This window comes from Stegostoma tigrinum, chromosome 40 (genome assembly GCF_030684315.1).
Source record: "Stegostoma tigrinum isolate sSteTig4 chromosome 40, sSteTig4.hap1, whole genome shotgun sequence".
Classification (NCBI taxonomy): domain Eukaryota; kingdom Metazoa; phylum Chordata; class Chondrichthyes; order Orectolobiformes; family Stegostomatidae; genus Stegostoma; species Stegostoma tigrinum.
In genome coordinates, this window is record NC_081393.1 from 19,642,108 (window position 1) to 19,662,054 (window position 19,947).

General features: G+C 42.5%; 1 protein-coding gene across 1 annotated transcript; it reads left to right on the plus strand.

The window, feature by feature from the left end:
- The first annotated feature begins 14,917 nt into the window (after positions 1 to 14,917).
- LOC125461477 (probable G-protein coupled receptor 139) lies at positions 14,918 to 18,063 on the plus strand. Its single transcript, XM_048550305.2, has 4 exons — positions 14,918 to 14,962; positions 15,080 to 15,160; positions 15,489 to 15,621; positions 16,552 to 18,063. The coding sequence occupies exons 1-4, from the start codon at positions 14,918 to 14,920 to the stop codon at positions 17,412 to 17,414; spliced, it is 1,122 nt and encodes a 373-aa protein (XP_048406262.2). The 3' UTR covers positions 17,415 to 18,063.
- Positions 18,064 to 19,947: the final 1,884 nt, after the last annotated feature.

Sequence of the window (19,947 nt, forward strand, 5' to 3'; positions counted from 1 at the left end):
TTGACAAGCAAAGATGTTTGGAGATCTCCTAAATCTGTAAGAAGAATAGAGTTGCAGTTTAACTGAGACTGCCGTGGTTGTTTAGGGCTTGGATGGAGAGGAACTTGTTAAATTTGTTAAATTTCCTTGGATAGGCACAGGGGAAATGATCTTCCTCAATACGAGGATGTATCTCTGAGAGAAGGTGCAAAATTTGATTTTCTTGGGAAACAGGTCAAGCAGGTGATTGAGCTGCCAATGGGGAAGCATTTTGGAGCAAGTGATCATAATTTTATTCGTTTTAAAATGGTTATTGAACAGGATATCCTGATCTTAAAGTTAAGGTTTGAAGTGGAGGTTTGAAATAAGGCCAATTTTGACAAAATTAGACAGGAACTTTCAAGAGTTGACTGTGGGAGGCGATTCGTAGATTAAGAGGCAAGAGGAGTTCAAAGATGGCATGTTCCTGTTAATGTGAATGGCAAGGTTGGTACAAACAGGGAATGCTGGATGACTGGAGAAACTGAGGTAGTAGGAACAGTAGATGCTAGAGATTCTGAGATAACAAAGTTATCCCTCAAAGTTGCCACCCAAGTGGATGAGGTTGTTAAGAAAGCATATGGTGTTTTGGCTTTCATGAGCAGGGGGATCGATAGTTTTCAGACGTTTCGTCACCATTCTAGGTAACATCATCAGTGAGCCTCCGACGAAGCGCTGGTGTTATGTCCCACTTTCTATTTGTCTGGTTAGGTTTTGTTGCGTTGGTGATGTCATTTCCTGCGGTGGTGATGTCATTTCCGGTTCGTTTTCTCAGGGGATGGTAGATTTGCTCCAAATCAATGTGCTTGTTGATGCAGTTCCGGTTGGAACGCCATGCTTCTAGGAATTTTTGTGCGTGTCTCTGTTTGGCTTCTCCTGGGATGGATGTGTTGTCCCAATCAAAGTGGTGTCCTTCCTCATCTGTATGTAAGGATATGAACGATAGTGGGTCATGTCGTTTTGAGGCTAGTTGATGTTCATGTATTCTGGTGGCTAGCTTTTCTGCCAGTTTGTCCAATATAGTGTTTTATCCAACACTACATTGGACAAACTGGCAGAAAGCTAGCCACCAGAAAGCTAGCTCCTTCATCAGAAATGCCTGGTTCCATAGGTAAGTACTAAGAAAGGTGATGTGGCTGTAGTACCGAGTTGGCTTCAGGACATGGCCAAGCAGTTTCAAAGCCGAAGAGATTACAAGAAACTTGCAGTGGGAGAGAGATCCCCTGAGGTTTGTCCAGACAGAGGAAGGTAACTTCTTCAGGTTCGGCATCCCTAGAAGTGGCTTCGCAGTCAGGTTAAAACTATATCAAAGATAATAGGAACTGCAGATGCTGGAGAATCCGAGATAACAACGTGTAGAGAAACTGAGGGTCTGTCTCAGGAAGAAAGATGCATATGTCAGTTACGAGTTGCTGGGATCAAGTGAATTGCAGGAGGAGAGCAAGGGCTGTATGGCGACACTTAAGAGGGAAATCAGCAGGGCTAAAACCAGACATGAAATGCCTTTCGTAAATAGGTTTCCGGGGTTCTAAACAGATTCTAAAATACATTAATGACACAAAAGTAAATGGTCCCTCTTTAAGATCAAAGAACCCGTCTATGTGTTGAGACATGGGAGATGGGTGTGTTGTTCACTGAACATTCCCTTCAGTATTTACTGTAGACAGAGCACTGAAGGATGCAGCTTGCTATTACGAGGGAACATAGTTTTAAAGTGAGTGGAGGTAGATATCGGGGAGACATCAGATGGTGAGGCATGGAATGCATTGCCAGAGAGGGTAGTGAAGTCAGCCGCATTTGGGGCATTTAAGCTGCAATTAGACAGGTATATGTATGATAGGAAAAGGCAGGGGTGGACGTTAGATAGACCTTAGGATTAAGGTAAAAGATCAGCACAACATCGTGGGCCGAAGGGCCTGTACTGTGCAGTACTGTTCTCTGTTCTATGTTCTAAGCTAGGGAACAATGAGAAATTAATAGTAATGTCTCGAAAGGTGTCTGTATCGTAGAGGTGGAACTGCTGGGAGTGTTAAAACGCATAAGTGTGGATAAGTCCTGGAAAGCAATGAGGTTTATTCCAGTAGTCTGTGGGAAGTGAGGGGAGAAATGGTTTAAGACTTGCAATGCGGGTGCAGTAATTATAACAATGCGAGAGAAGGGGAAACAGGACTCCTGGATGAACATCCCCAAAGCAATCATTTCAATCTTGCTGAGATATTTGCATCACCAACAACCATGGGTGAGGTTTCAGAAGACTGGAGATGGCTAATGTTGTGTCATTGTTTTGGAAAGACTGCAAGGGAAAAGCCAGAGAACTATGGACATGTGATCCTGAATCCAATGGTGGGGAGATTGTCGGAGGTGTTTCTGATAGAAAGCAGTTGCATGCAGTTGGAAAGCCACAGACTGATTAGATGTCGTAAATTTGAGTTTGTGCACGGAAAATCATGTGTCACTCATGGGATTGAGTTTGTTTGAAGAGGCAACAAGGAAATGAAATGAAACAGAGTGTGAGACTTTGTTTGGACTTGGAAGGGTTCACAAAATATTCACATGGATGTTGTCAGGTTTGGAGGGATTGAGCTGTAAGGAGGGACTGAATAATCCAAAACTTCTTTCCCTTGAGAGTAGGATGCTGAGGGGTGACATGATGGAAGTTTTCAAATCATGAAAGACAGGGTGAATAACAAAGGTATTTTTTCCCTGTGGTAGGCTATTCCAAGTCAAGAGGGCATTGGTTTAAGTTAAGAGGTGTAAGATCTAAAAGTCATTGGGGTGACAACATTTTCACACAGAAGGTGGAACATGTAGGGAACCAGCTATCCGAGGAAATAGTAGAGGCAGTTACAGTTACAACATTTAAAAGTTATTGGGATAGATACTGAATACAACAAATTCTGGAGATCACAGCAGGTTTGACAACATTCATGTAGACAGAGCGAGCTAAAGTTTTGAGTCTAGATGACTCATCTGAGCTGAAGTGAAGTGTGGAGAGGGCAGCATTTATGATATAGTTTGCAGGGGGGTGAGGGTTGTGGGTGGAGGGTGCTGGTCGAGAAAATATGTTAATTGCTCAGATGAAGTGATCAAAATGTGAGAATGGCAGTACAATGGTGTGTCTCCTGCCAGACTTGAAAGGACAGTAACTGGGATGGGAGTGGGGTGGAGAGGACATGATAACAAGCTGAAAGTAAAGGAAGAAATGGTTCACAATTTAAAGGTGTTGAACTCAACATTACGTCCAGAAGGCTGGAAAGTGTCTCGTCTGAATTGTGATGTTGTTCCTCCAGTTTGCACAGTGATTCACGGGAATACTGCAGCATGCTGAGGAACGACATTTTGGCATGCGAGTGGGATGTTATGTTTAAATAACCGGCTATAGGAAGGTCAGGACCATGCTTGTGCACAGACTAGAGGTGTTTTTCGAAAGCAGTCACCCAGTCTGCATTTGCTTTCTCCAATGCAGAATGGAGCACTTTGTGTGCAGCAAATCCTTTCCACAAGATTTCCAGGATCTCCAGACTGCTTTACCTGGAAAGATGGCTTAGGCCTTTGGAGTGGTGAGCAGGGAGGAGATGAAGGGGCAGGTCTTGCACCTTCTGTGGTTATAGGGGTTACCTGAATAGGTAGAGGAATAGAAAGTGTTTAGGTGACATGGGCCGATGCTGGCAAATCGGACTAGATCAGTTTTGGATATCTGGTCAGCAGGGGCAAGTGATTACAAAGGGTCTGTTTCCCTGCTGTATAACCCTGTGACAGTTTCACTCTCATACTCTGCCCTCCTGGCACTGTGTGCAGGTTTAATGATCTGACATGATAGCACTGCTGTCCCCAATTCAGGCACTGGAGTGAATTCCTTTTGGTGGGCTATATAGTTTATTTTTGCTACTTGTTTTGTATTTTGGCCACTCTTTGAATATATCAGAAAGAGATTGCTCATGTACCTTTCATGAAAGAACAAAGATGTTTGTTACGAATATAAAACAAAACCCGAGGCATATATTGTTAGTTAAGGTTTACTGGACCGATTGTATTATGAATATCAGAAACCATTTGTCAAAATTAACAGTGTTACAGACTCTCTGAAGTCAGTGAAGTGTTCCCTCTATCACCGTGTTCAATATTCTTGGTATCCGGCACGTGTGCAATTCATTTCCTTTCAAGAAATTCCTGTCCTACCACTGGTTGCAATTTTATTCACGAAGTGTCTTTCCCTGATCATGAAAACTATTTCAAACTCAACTGAATCTTACTTAACAAGGGCCGTAAGGAACAATTTGTTGACACTAAGTTGTCTTCATCTTCAACAATACAATTTGAAGTTTTCTCCTCAGTGGATTTTAAGCATCTCAGCGCTCCTGTTTTTAGACAATGGCATTCAACTGCCATATACTCTAGTCCCTTGCATGAAAACATTTCTTCTGGCTCCTTCCCTCTGTTGTTCTCAAAAAACCCGCAGGTATCAAACCAGATACCAAAACAGTTGCCTGCTCGGCATTATCCTGAAATCTCATAGTTTCCTTCCAATGCTGTTTTCAACTCAACGTTCAAATGATATCCAAGCATGAAGAAAATAAAACAAATGTCATACTCGCAGAACTGAAAATTCAGCTCCCTGTTCCTACACTGTCAAGGCAAGTCCTCAAAAAATGCAAAGGTTATATTTTGAAATGTGATATGAGTAGGGAAAGCAGGGAGAGCTTTACGTCTTAGCTAGCTCCCATCTTATCTGAAATTCGGTGGACACTGGGATAAATGTTTTTCGATTGTCATGTTGATCTGGGTGTACAACATCAGCATCAAGGGAGAGATTGGCATCTGGTCTCCTGAACGTGAGAATAAAAGTGATCGTCAAGTACTCACTGTATGGCTGTAGAATCATTCAGAGACAAAAAAAAACTCAAATGCAAGCAATACAAAGAGCTGTGTTCTAAGATTGCCATCTGTACATGAAATTTATGATCAGCAAATAGAAATGCTGGTGGATAGAGTGTGCAAAGCATGAGGGGTACTGTGGGGAATAGCTGTGAGTCCCAAGTGGAGTCAGAGCAAGTTGGAGCAAACACTGATCAGTAATCCGTGAGGCAGCGGTGGGAAGAGGTTGTGAACCTGAGCTGCATTGGCATTTGGAGGCAATGGCTTTGTGGCATTAACACTGGACTAGACCCAGATAATGTTCTGGGGACATGTGTTTGAATCCTGCCATGGCAGATGGTGGAAATTGAATTCAATAAATAACTGGAATTAAGAGTCAAATGTTGACTGTGAATTCATTGCTGATTGTTGGGGAAACCCATCTGGTTCACTCATGAGCTTGAGGAAAAGGAATTCCCATCCTGATGTGGTCTGGCTGACTCAAAGCTCCAGACCCGCAGCAATGTGTCTGAATTTTACCTTCCCTCTGGGTAATTAGGGATGCTTCCTCGGCAGTGATGCCCTCAACCCAATAATGAATGAAAAAAGGTTATTTTAATTCATTCAGTCTGGGCGTGGAATCATGCAGTGATCGTGACGATGGGGCTGACTCTGCTTTTGCTGTGAAGGCTATCCTTGGGCTTTTTTGAGGAGCCTCAACATTTCATCTTTCTGCCACCCATGTGAACAATGTAGCAATTGGTACAAAGGATGGAGATGTTAACCCAGGATTACTGGAACTGTGAGTACAATGAATGAAAGAGCGAAGACAGACAGGGGGTTGCTTCAATTGGCCGGAGCAAAGCTAGGGAGTATCCATGTTGAACACAGTAGTTTTGAGCAGGATTTCTGAGTTTCTAATGCCTCCAGGATTTCAGAATGAAACACTCTCTTGATGTCCCTGTCTACAATGCAATAGCCAGATTGAGAGGTGGCAAGGGCAAACAAAGTCTGTGCCCTTGTTGTAATCTGTTAAAAATATATTGAAACATGCACCGATTAGAATGAGATTCTGAAAAGGGTTGGGGGTGGAAAGTATTTGGGTCGTGGATGTCAATCTCTGGGGGTTATTAACTAATTTGGTATCTCTTTGCCCCTGTAAGGCCATGATTACAAGAAATTCATTGTGACAAAGAATCTGTGTGTTTCCAATGTGGCAAAATGAAAAGTGATTTACTGTCAGTTATTGTTTGGCTGAAACAAGTAGATGAACGAACTGTGAAGCTGGTTCTGGTTTTGGTATGAACTGCAACAATATTGGAAATAGCAGAATTCCTCCAACTGTATTGTCCATTACGTACTCCAGGAATGAGGGGAAATGGTCTTTAGAACTGAAGTCAATCCCTCTGAATGCTCAGGCTCTCTACTTTCTACCTCACAATGTGAGTTACAAACAGACAAACAAATGAATAAAGTTACATATTGTTCAAATGTAAAGGCAGTGGTGATATTGTATATCAAGGAAGATCATGCAGAAATATATCTTATGACACAAGGTCTGCAGTGTTTAAACCAGCTATGAAGGCACATCGACTCTACACCAAACGCCCAGAGAGTATCTGTCACAGCTTCATCATTATCCTGTGACTGTAATCCCACATTTCCCATGGATAACCCATTTCACCTGCACACCTTTGGACTGTGGGAGGAAAGCAGAGCACATGAAGGAAACGCATGCAGAGGCAGTGAGAATACACAAACTTGCCTGCGGGTGGAAGCAAACATGGCTCCATGGCGAGGTGAGGCAGCACTGAGGCAGCATACCACTCTTTCCAGGATAATCAATAGAACACCAGGTCAGACAAAACTTCTTAAAACTGTACAATCCATATTTACCCTGTCATCTGCAACACTTAATATTCAGGATTTGAAATATAATTGTACAGTGTCAAGCGAAATTTGGTATCGGTTGGAAAGAACGTTTGTCACAGAAACAATACTGTTACTCTGTAGTTGAAGATGAAATGAATGACCTCGAATCAGAGAACATAGCACTGTACAGCACAGTAACAGACCCGTTGGTACACAATGTTGTGCTAAACATGACACCAAATTAAACTGATCCCTTCTGCATGCCAACATCGATATCCCAAAATTCCATACATATTCATGTACAAAGTTAATAGTCTCTGAAACACCCTCATGTATCTGCCCTCACCACCCCCTGGAAGTGCATTCCAAATGCATTCCAATCTCTGTTACAAACTTGCCCCTCACATCTCCTTTGAACTTTCCCCCTCTCATCTGAAATGAATGCTCTCGCACTCACCACCGGTCTTAGAATTGCAACTCTAGAGGGAAGGATTCTGACTGTCAACCCTATGTGTAGATCTCAAGATTTCGTAAAATTCTGTCAAGTCTCCCATCAGCCTCTGCTACTGCACAGAAAACAATCTGAGTTTTTTTCCAGCCTCCTCTTTTGGCTCATATCTCTAAAACAGGCAGTATCCTGATCTGAAGAAGAGTCTCGACCCGAAACGTCAAACTTTCCTGCTCCTCCGTTGCTACGTGGCCTGTTGTGTTCATCCCGCTTCACACCATGTGATCTCTAGTTCTTTATAAACCTCTACTGCATCCTTTCTCAAGCCTCCACATCCTTTCTGCAATGTGGCAACCAGAATTGAATGCAATGCTCTGAGTGTAGCCTGACCGAAATCTAAAAAGCTGCAACATGAGATCCTGTCTTTTGCACTCAAATCCCCGACCAATAAAGGCAAGTACACCAAATGTCTCCGTTACCAACTTATCTGCTTGCGTGGCCGCTTTCAGAGAGATGCAGACTTGAACGTCAAGGTCCCTCTGTACGTCACCACTGTCCAGGGTCTTGCCATTAACTGTATATTTTTCCTGAACATTCCAACTCATCCACTGCAGCATCTCACACTTACAGGATTAAACTTCATCTGTCATTTCCTTTCCCATGTCTGCAACCGATCTGTATCCTACTGAATCTTTCGACAACAATCTGCAGAGTCTGCAACTTTACCGATCTTCATGTTGCCTGCAAATTTACTAACCCGCCCATCAATTACAACACACTGTAGCAGTGAGGAGATGTGCCAAGGAACAGGATACAAATGAGGACTAATGAATGATTTGGCACCATCAACAAGGTATTTAATATGTGGAATTGGAATATTAAACCAAGACACTGGAATAGACATCATACTTTCATCTGAACCAAGTTAGCAGTTCAGATTGTGTTTCCATGAAGCTGATGACATGAAAATAAAACAAATAAGAACAGGGGTGGACACGCTGTCTAAAAAGGATGCGATGTCATTCAATTTGGTAACAGGTCATAGACTTCTATAGCACAGAGAAAGAAAGCCTTCTGTCTAATCGAGCCTAAACCTAACTATTCATCACTTGGCCCAGAGCCTCGTATGCCTCGGCATCACGACTGCACTAATAAATACCTCTTCACTGGGCTGAAGATCTCTGTCTCTGTCGCTGTTATGGGCAGCAAATGCCCACCACCTCGGGGGAAAAGAAAACACACTTTTCCTCACATCCATTTTCAACCTCGTGGCACTTAGCGTAAATCGATTGCCTGATGGCTGGTCCCTCTACCAGAGGGAAGGTCCTTCCTACCTACCCTACATATGCCTGTCATGATGTTATACTTCTCAAACATCTCGCTTTTAAATGCTGAACTCTGCTAACAGAGAAAATTATCCCAAATGGCTTCTTAACCACTGTATCTACCTGCTTTCTTACTTGAAGGGGCTGATAAACATGCAAGCCAAAATTCCTCTGATCTTCACTCCTTTGAAGGGTTCTAACATTCATCATCTTCTCACATACCCTTTTTTGACCCCATCAAGTACTCCACCTCACATTTAACTGGGTTGTGGCTGACTTAATGAAAATTTACATCATCTTTATCGTTATGTCCCATCTATCAGAGTATTCTTTTACTTCCCCATATTTCTTCAATGATAATGATGTACATGCGCAGACAATAAGTATTCACAGGCTTCAGGAATAATGACATTCATAAATTCGTGAATTTCATCTCACCCAGAGATTCCTTTTGTTTGAAATTTGCCATTGACTCTACAAATGATAGAACAATTTATATGGACAGATGTCGACAACTTTCTGGAACAGTATGCAACAGTCATGTGCATCTTGGACTCATCAATATCACTTGGGCAAAATACCAGACACGTGACTGCATGAACCGAGTGGGACAAGGAACCAATACACTCAACTCAATTCTGAGCAAATTCTGCTCAATTCCATGATAGCTCAAGATACAACAACGAGCAAATTCTAATGTTGTTTGTGCCGAATGCAGCTGATGGCTCTGGATCTGATACCACAGCATGACCACAGCAACAGGGGAGAATCGAAGGCATATTCAACCCAGGAAGCAAAGTTCTTCATGCTGGAGAGAGGTTTTCCTCGATTCTTTCATGGCTTCTGGTTTTCACTGGCAAGACCAGCATGTTTCTTTCATATTCTTCCATGCGATGACACCATCACTGACCAGGCATCATTTATTGCCCCATCCCTCCTTGCCCCGAGGAAGGTTCAGAGTCAACCACTTTACTGTGGGTCTCGGGTCACATGTAGGCCAGACCAGTTTCCTTCCCTTAAGGGCATTAGTAAATCATTGATACTTGAGAATGGATTTACGGTCATCATGAGATTACTAATTTCTGAAATTTTATTGAACACAAATTCCACCATTTGCCATGGCAGGATTTAAATCAAGGTCCCCAGAACATTATCTAAGCCTCCTGATCAACAATCCCGTGATAATGCCACGAGGCTATCGCTTCCCACTGTGCGACTGACGCTGGTTTAACACTGGTTTAACACTGGTTTATCGGTGAGTCCAAACACAACCACATTGACTTGGCTCAGAAACGACAGGAAGGCCAAATTAAGTGGTGATCATTTTTCCTTTACTCGAGCACATTGCGAAGCAAACATTTCTTTTCCTCATAAGGACTGACAGTGACCAATGTTGAGTCAAGTCTCCAATCCCAGATTAATGTGTCAATGAAACCCCCTGAGGTGCATTGACGATATCTGGATCGATTTCAATAGAGCGTCACCCTGGGATTTTTTTCATGAGCAGCCAATTAACTTCAACATCACACCACACTCTCTCCGCTTGATTGCACAAGATATGCCTTTGATATATCTGAGCAACAAGTATTAATGTGGTTGCCACAGTATGGAGAACATGTTTCCACATCATGAGAGATTCACCTCTTTCAAGTTCCGCAGCAGGAGCATGATTCAAAATCTCCTCTTCCCCAGACAACAACAGACTCAATAAGATGACAAATTCCAATGCAAAAAGAAGTCTGGCCTGATTGAGAGCTCGACTACATTTTAAACGTTGACCCTCTCCAACAGTGATGCACAGTTTGATCACCTTTCAGAGATAGCAAGAACTGCCGATGCTGGAGTCAGAGATAACATGGTGTGGAGCCTGAGGAACACAGCAGGCCAGGCAGCATCAAAGGAGCAGGAAAGTTGACGTTTTGATTCGGGACTCTTCTTCATAAATGGGGGACAGGGAAGGGAGCTCTGAAATAAACAAAGAGAGGAGGGGTGGGGCTGGAGAAGGTAGGTGGGATGGTGACAATCTGTTGGTTGGGTTTCTGTAATTTGTTGAAGCACCTTAAACTTCACGACCTTCATGGGAAAAGCTGAGCACCTGGAAGATAACAGAATTACCCACATGTCAAATTCCAACAGGTTGAGTGCTCCGCCCTGTAACTCCATCAGCAACTCTCTTTCGCCTCCTGGGTCTAACTCAAATGCTGTCCTCTCTAACAATTTATATTAAAGCTGGAAGCTCACAGCAGCATGCGTCAGGGCAATTACAAAATGAATAAGCGTGACTGGGCTTATCAGTGGTTCTCTATCTGCAAGAACAGCAGGAAATGTAATAAGCTGAATGTTTCAGGAAAGTATCTTTCCCGGAGTGTACAAAGCGTCACAACAACAAGGTAATGACTGAGCATGTATCAGTTAGTTGTTCAAATCACCTTAAATTTAAATAATCTATTCTCATGCACCGCACTGTTATGACTGCACCCCTGAAATATAATACTGAGGCAAATTTTCTGTGAAACGATATCATCTAGGATTCAATTAGAACATTGCAAAAACCAAAAGGAGACTTAATTTCTATTTTGATTTGTCTTCACAAATATCCAACTGAGCTCGGGAAATTTACAACTTAGCAGAGAGACCGTCATGCCAACTTTCACACCGTTTGAAATGGAATATCATACCTTGTCAGTGATTCTGATTTCTCCAATAACGGGACAATAAATTATTGATGTTTTCACAAGGCCTGGCAAGGTGTCAAATGGGAAAACAATGAACAGGTCACGCAGCTTCTTCAAGATGCAAGAGGGAGACGGTGTAGAATGCAGAACTGAAATTGACTCTAGGATGGGCAATATCATGAAACATCGAATTCATCACTGGCTTGTAGAATTCATGGGATCATGGATTATGTAATTTGTTCTGATGATATGAATACTCCCCTCAGTATAGTATGTAGGCCTTACTACTCGAATTGAAAAATGATATCTGAGTGCTTTAACATGAAAAAAAAACTCGAAATACTCCAATAATATTACGAGCATACGAGTCCCAATAAGATGTTGCAGTTCATTATATTCACTCTCACCAACTGATTGTAAATGGAATAAAATTTATTCTTACTTCCTTTGATGAATGATAGAGGACTAAAGGGCAGTTAGCAGTTAGGTTGGAGTTAGAGTCAGAGTGTCATAGAGATACACAGCACGGAAACTGACCCTTCAGTTCCACCCATTCACTCCGACTAGATATCCTAATTTAATCTAGTCCCATTGGTAAGCAATTGGCTTGTCCCTCTTTTCAATCATATACACAGCCAATTGCCTTTTAAATGTTGGAATTATACCAGCCCCCACCACTTCCTCTGGCAGCTCATCCATGCACACATCACGCTCTGATTGAAAAAAGTTGCCCCTTCGGTCCCTTTTAGATCGTTCCCCTCTCACTTTAAACCTATGCCCTCTAGTATTGGATTCCCCCAGCCTTGGATCAATACCTTGTCCATTTACCCAATCCATACCCCTCATAATTTTTTAAACCTCTTCAATGTCACCCCTCAGCCTCTGACGTTCCAGGGGGAAAAAATGCACCATTCTGTTCAGCCTCTCCCTCCAGCTCAACCCCTCTAACCCTGGAAACATTCTTGTAAATCATCACCAAATTCTTCCAAGTTTCACAACAGGTAGACCAGATTGCACACAGTATTCCAAAGTTGGCTGAACCAATATCCTGTACAGATGGAACATGGCCTCCCAACTCCTGTGGTCAATGCACTGACCAATAAAGACAAGCATAGGAAACATCTTCTTGACTACCCTGTTCACCTGTGACTCCACTTTCCAAGAACGATGAACCTGTACACAAAGGTGTCTCTATTCAGAAACACTCTCCAAGACCTTAACTTGAAGTGTAAAAGTCCTGCCCTGATTTGTCTTTTCAAAATGCCGCGCCTCGCATTTATCTAAACTAAACTCCACCTGCCACTCCTCGGCCGTTAAGCTCATCTGAGCAAGGTCCCGTTGTACTCTGAGGAAACCTTCTTCACTGTCCACTGCAGCTCCAATTTTGGTGGCATCTGCAAATTTCCTGACCAGATCTCCTATGTTCACATCCAAATTCACGTTGCAGTTCACATTTGCAGTTCAGTTGGTATGTCTGCTGACTCATTATGGCTCTCCTATAAACTATTTCACCTTTCCACAAACTTTAACAGTTCTGCAATTTATTGGGATAATCTCCAACCTCACAGCCCGATGCAAAAATGAAGCAAACAGAAAACAAGAAATGATAGTCGTTGAGGAAACATTTAAATATTTGGATAACGCAGGAAAACATTATTGAGTCGATTGGAGCTGAGATTTTGAATGCACAATGCAATGATTTACTGTCAATATGCTTTTTAAAATACAATACAACCAATTCTCACTTGTTCACTGTACAGAGACAATGAGAGGCACAAAATCAACTGGGACAACACATCACTAATCACAGAGGTCAAACAGAGACACTGCAGGGAATTCCTGGAGGCCTTGTTTTCTTACTGGAACTCCTTCAACAAACACATTGAATCAGGTCCTGCGTACAAACCACTGAGAATCAAAACTGGATGGATTACCTACCAGCCCAGTAAACAGAGGCATTTCAATAACCAGTGGCACAGGACACCGACGTTTCACCGTTTGGCTCACTGAGCATGTCTACAACCCAATCCACTACCCGAGCTACAAATCTTCTCAAAAAGATTGAATTAGGATGGGAATATATAAGCTATGGGAAATACATTTGCAGATAATTCCAAAATTGATGGTACATTGGGCAGTGAAGAAGGTCATCTAAGATTACAACGAGACCTGGATCAATTAATTCAAGGATCTCAGAAGCAGCAGATGGATTTTAATTTGGATAAGAGTGAGGTACTGTATTCTGGTAAAAGAAACACAGGCAGAATTTAGTGGAGACCCTGGATGGTGTTGTAGAAGAGAAATACTGATGGGTTCAGGGACATAATTCTTTGAAACTAGCATTATGCCTCAGTAGGATGACTGAGAAGGCATTCAGCATGCTTGCCTTTAGTACTCAGACCATTGAGTGGGCGAATTAGGAATTCATGTCGAGTTTGTACCGGACATTGGTGAGGCCTATTCTGTGGGCAGTTCCGTTCGCCCTGCTTTTGGAAGGATACTATTAATTTGGAGAGGATTCAGAAAATATTTACCAGGTTGTTGCTGGGAATGGAATGTTTCGGTTGTAATAATGGGCTGGAAAGGATGAAACTTTTCTCAATGGAGAGTAGTAGGTTGAAAGGTGACTGGATAAAGGATTATAAAATCATATGGGACATATGAAAGGTGACAAGTAAAGGTCTTTTCCCTTCGATGGTGGAGTTCAAAATGAGTAGGCATATTTTTAGGGTGAGAGGAGAAAGGTTTAAAGAGGCCATGAGGGGAAACTTTTTAAGACAGCGTGTTGAAGGAACGGCCAGAGTAAGTACTGGAAGTGGGTACAGTCGCAATATATAAAAGACTTCTGGGTAAGTATCTAAACAGGAAATATTTGGTGATTTATGGGCCAAACGCAAGCAAGTGGGATGTGTTTAGGTTGGGAGCACAGCCGACGTGGACGAGTTGGACCAAAGGGTCTGTGTCCATGATTTGGCAAACTGTTTTGTTAAATTAATCCCTTAAATGTGTTTACTGAACTGTCTTTCTTTTGTATAAATGGGTGCTGGATTTATTCACTCCTTAATTCAGTCATGGCTTAGGGGAATCGATTGGCAGCATTTATTGCTCATCTCTAACTGATCAGAGGGCAGTTAAGAGTTAACTACATGACTGTGGGTCTGGAGTCACATGCAGGCCACACCAGGTAAGGATGGCGGTTTCCTTCCCTAAAGGAAATTAATGAATCAGTTTGCTTTCCTCCCCGACAGTCGGCAATGGATTTATGATCATCATTAGATTCTTATTTCCAGACATTTATTGAACTGAAATTCCACCACCTGCCGTGGCAGGATCCATTGCCGAACAGTTTTCATTAACCATGACCCAGCCATTCGAGACTTGACCACACCAACTCCCAGGGTTGCCCCATATCTAAGACTAACCCGAACATGCCACTGATCCTTTCATTAACCCAACAGTTAATCAAACATTGACACATTTCTAAACCATGTCCAATATTCACTGTAACCACATTGTGAACATGAGACCTAACTCAAATCCCAGCCTGATACTGACGATACATCCAAATAGGACATTAAGCAATTTCATTGCAGTTCTGTTAAAACTGAATCCAATGTTGAGTGTTCAGGCACTAACGCTAACATCCAACTGAAACTCATAAGTGGCACAACATCACACAACAGGTTATGGATCTGAAATGAAGCTCCTGACAGTGCGGCGAACCTATGTACAACAGGGTGGAAATGAAGAAGAAAAGTAAAGAGAAGAGGGTGAGGTCGTGATGGAGAGATGATAAGGAGTGAGAGTGGCTGATCTAGTCTGGCACAGATCTGAACAAGACCGTGAAATTGGGCGAATTCTGTGTTGCTGACTTTGATTCTGTGAAGCACTCAGCTGGCTCTCCAAAACTAAAGAGAGCAGTGATGCTCCTGAACTCCATCAAACAGGCCAAGATGTGTTGTCTGTTGGTAGGAATTCAATCATTGAATGGTCATTTGGGGAGTTCATATACATGAGATCTCAGGGTGAAACGAGAAGCATTTCCAGGACCATTTCCATGAACAAGGCTTCCAGTTCTGTTTAGTTTCTTCATGTGGTCAGGAAAGTTGTTTGGTGAGTGAGTGTGTGTTTATCCAATCCTTTCCCCATGTGAACATCTTTCAGCATCAGAGGTTTCATTTAGCTGTCGTCATCTGTTTGTTCTAAATCTTCAAGAAAAACACTTTCAAATATTGTGCAATACAAATATCCCAGCAGAGATATTGATGAGCATAAAATTTAGACCCTGCAAATCAGGCATCACAGAGTCAAACTGAAAGGGATGATCTGCAGAAGCAAGGAACAACACAAAGCAAACTGAAAATGCACAGTTTGATTCGAACGGTGAGGAAAATATTCTACCTAGTTCTCGGCATCATTGGCTTTCCTGGTGAGTGTATATAACTACTGAGTGTCTGACCCAATTTCTGCTGTTACCCAGTGAGCAATAATGTTACCTGCAACAGCATAACAGGGCAAATATCCCGCACATATCTCTGTAGTTTCATTCTGCTGCTCCTGGTGTTTCAAGCTCTCATCACTTTTTTATTACACGCAGTGTATGACTGATCCATGAAGAGAACAGAATTTCTAATTGATATTATGTCAAAAAATGTCTGGAATTAAACAATGATTAAGCTGAATGAAATGGGATTTTGTGTTTCAATTATTTAAGGGTTTGAAAATCTTTGTGAGGAGGAGCTTTGAAAACTAATCATTTCCAAAAAATCGTGTGGATTGAAAAACAAGTTGGCCAACTGAGCATGTTCCAGCAGAGCATTGGCTGCCTGAAGTCAAGAGAGTGAGAGAAGCAGGTACATTTAGATAGTAGCAAATTTAACAGGGAGAAGATGTCCTTAACAACAGAGGTGCTGTTGAAGGGTAAACTGCGGAGTCAGCTGGGGGAGGATGGTGGTGGCAGGGACGACTTTGATTTGAAGAAAGACAGAAACAGAAGTTTGTGAAAATGTTCGAGACACACGACAAAGCTATTTTGTGCACACAGTGAAGGAAAGTATTTCACATGATCAGTCGTTGGTTTCAGATTTCAAAGTAAGATGCGAGGGAAAGCAGAATTTGAAGTGTGGGAAGTGTCCCAATCCAAAATGTCGACATTCGTGTTCATCTGAGGTTGCCGGAACTGCTGTGTTGCTCCATCTCCACACTGTGTGTGAGGTTCTGTGCTGTGTAGTTTTTGATTATTGTTCCTCCAACCAGTTCCTTTCACACATTTGTATTGATAAAGTCGAATCCGGAGCACAAAGCCTCAGTGATGGAGAATGTTTTTCATTTCTTTATCTCGTCTCTCTCTCTCTTTCAGTCAATTTAGTGACTGTTGCGATCCTGTTTCGAGGAAAATGTGGACTCTCAGCCTGCAGCTCTCGTTACCTTCAGGCCATGGCAGTGGTGGATCTATTGGTCGTTATCATTGAAATCATACTCAGCCGAATCAAAGATGATTTTTTCCCACCATCATTCTTGGACATCACCCCTGTGTGTAGTGTTCACTATGCCCTGTGCCGTGTAGCCATAGACTGCTCTGTGTGGTTCACCATCATGTTCACCTTCGATCGATATGTCGCCATTTGTTGTGAGAAACTGAAAACCAAATACTGCACTGAAAAAACTGCAACTGTGGTTCTTGCAACAACCGGCATTCTGCTCTGTTTAAAAAACATTCCCATCTACTTTAGATTTGAACCTCGGAAGATTATTGACGGCATACCATGGGGCTGCTCGAATTCAGATGCATATTATGATGACCCTGTCTGGAAAGGATTTAAGAACTTTGAAAAGATTCTCACACCCATTTTCCCATTTGGTTTAATTCTGTTCCTCAATGCCCTGACAGTCAGACATATTTTAGTGGCCAGTCGAGTCCGTAAAAGTCTGAAGGGTCAAAGTGAGGGAGAAAGTTCCAGGGACCCAGAGATGGAGAGCAGAAGGCAGTCTGTGATTTTACTCTTTGCCATATCTGGCTGGTTTGTTTTTCTGTGGTTTTGGTATATTTTGTATTATTTTGATGTTGATGATCCTTTAGACAGTCATGGTGAATATAGATTTGAAAAAGTTGCATATATGCTGCGGAATTTGAATTGCTGTACGAATACCATTGTCTATTTGGCTTCCCTTTCCAAGTTCAGAGAGAAGCTCAGGAACCCGCTGGAAGCTATATTTACATAAATAACTGAACCATCTACAACTCAAAGCTACTGAGAGTGGATAGTCACAAAAATATTATCCTGGTGCAGGAAATAAATGCCAACGGATGTTATCAATTGGCAAGAGGCGACAGAAATTTGGAGAATCAGAAGAACATTGGCAGCAGTTGTCGGATGCCAAGTAATTCAGGGTCAAAGAGAAGAGATGGCTGTTGGACAAAATAAGGTCAGTGAAAAGGAGGAATCAATAACGTTATGGAGCAGCAGAACAAGGGCAAGAAGTGTTTCACAGAGACCCCAATGGAAATAAATAGATAAGAATTAGGAGCGGCAGGAGGCCATTCAGCCCTTTGCAGCTGATGCACCAATCAAAGAGATCTTGGCTGATCTCTGGCTTTTCTGCACCGAATCTAAATCAGTTGATGTTAAGCTGTGAAAATGAACAATCCCAGTTTTGTACTGAAACTATTGAGTGTTGAATTTCACAAGATGAGACCAAGAAAGCAGAGAAAAGTCAGCAAAGCTCAGGAACTGACCTTTGGGAGACCAACGATAAAGATGGCAGGAAGAAAGTCGAAGCACCTCCTGCAGGACAGGAGGAAGAGCTGGATTGACAGCTTCTCCGACACATACACTGGTTCTGAGTTTGTTCCATCCACTCAGGGAAAGAAAATCACTTTTACAAAGGTAAATTCTGTGGACGATGCAATTCCAGATGTATTGATTCACTATTAAATCTAATGACATTCACATTGAGAAATAAGGCTTCAATCCGAATTCCTTCCATTCCTGCTGCTGTGTTTATTCTTGTAAATGTGTTCAGAATGTATCATTTGCAGATGGCTCTTATTTTAAGTGAAGGTGAATCTCTGGTGATCAGTCAGAGTTATCGTTTACATTTTCTTGACTTCATGTCACTCTCATCACTGAAACCTTCATCCATTCCATTGCTTTCCCCAGCCTTGATTATTGCACAGCTCAGCATCACACATTCCACACAGTATAAACTAGGCATGATCAAAATCTCGGCTGCTTGTTCCCGAACTCACATCAACTCCCAATCATCAACCTTTGCCATCTGCTCATGCCCACACTCAGACTCCCTGTTAGCCATCACAGAAGCATCGAAGATGGGAGCAGGAAGAGGCCATTCATCCCTTTGTCCCTTCTCCCCCATTCATCACAGTCATGGCTGATTGTCTAAATCAATTGTATAATCCTGCTTTCTCCCCGTAACCTTTTACCCCATTCACCCCAAGTGCTGTATTCAGCCTCTTCAATACATTCAGTATTTTGGCATCAATTATTGCCTGTCCTCATGAATTCCACAGGCTCACCACTCTTTGGGTGCAGAAATGTCTCCTCATCTCCTTTCTAAATGGTCTACCCCATATCCTCACACTGCAACTCCTGGTTCTGGACACACCCACCATCACGAACATCTTCCCGGTATGTACCCTATCTCATACTGTTAGAATTATTGAAGTCACAATGAAACCCTGCCCTCCTTCATCTGAACTCCATTGAAAACAATACTAACACACTCAGTCACTCCTCATGTGGCAGCCCTGCCAGCCCCAGAATCAGCCTGGTAAACCTTCATTGTACTCCCTTGCGAGCAAGAGCGTCCTTCCACAGAAAAGGAGACCAAAACTGGACACAATATTCTACATGTGGCCTCACCAAGGTCCTGGAAAGTAAAACAACACGTACCTGCTCCTGGACTCGAAACCTCTCACAATGAACGTACCATTTACCTTCTTTACTGCCTGCTGCACCTGCATGTTTACCTTCAGTGGGTGACCAAGGACACCCAGATCCCACTGCACACTCCCCTCTCCCACTCTCCAGCCATTTGCACAGTAATCTGCCTTCATGTTTTCCTTCCAAAGTGAGTAACCTCAGTCATGCAAATTTCGCCACATCTGTCATTGATTCTCCCACTCCCACAATCTGTCCAGATCATGCTGAACGATCGATGCATCCTCGTCACGGTTCACCCTCCCACCCAACTTGGTATATTGTGCAATCTTTAAGATGTCACATATTGTTCCCTCATCCAAAACATTAACACATGATGTGAATAGTCGGTCATGGCACAGATGCCTGCAGCACTCTGCTAGTCACTGCCTGCTAATTTGAAAAGGACCCATTAATTCCTTCTCTTTGTTTCCTGTCTGACAACCAGTCTTCTATCCATCTCAATACACCTGCACCAATCTCATGCACTGTAACCTTACACAATAATCACCAATGCGGGACTTTGTCAAACACTTTCTGAAAGTCCAAATACACTACGTGACTGCTCGCTTATGTCAACGCTCCTCATTATATCTTCATAGAATTCCAATGGATTTTTGTAGCATGGTTTTCTCTTCATAAATCCATGCTGACTGTGTCTGATCCTGCCGCTGCTTTCTCAATGATTCGCTATAAAATCCTTGAAAATAGATTCCGGAATATTCCCCACTACAGATGTCAGATTTCCTGGTCTATAATTCCCTGTTTTCTCTCAACCTCCCTGTTTGAATATTGGAGTGACATTAGCCACCCTC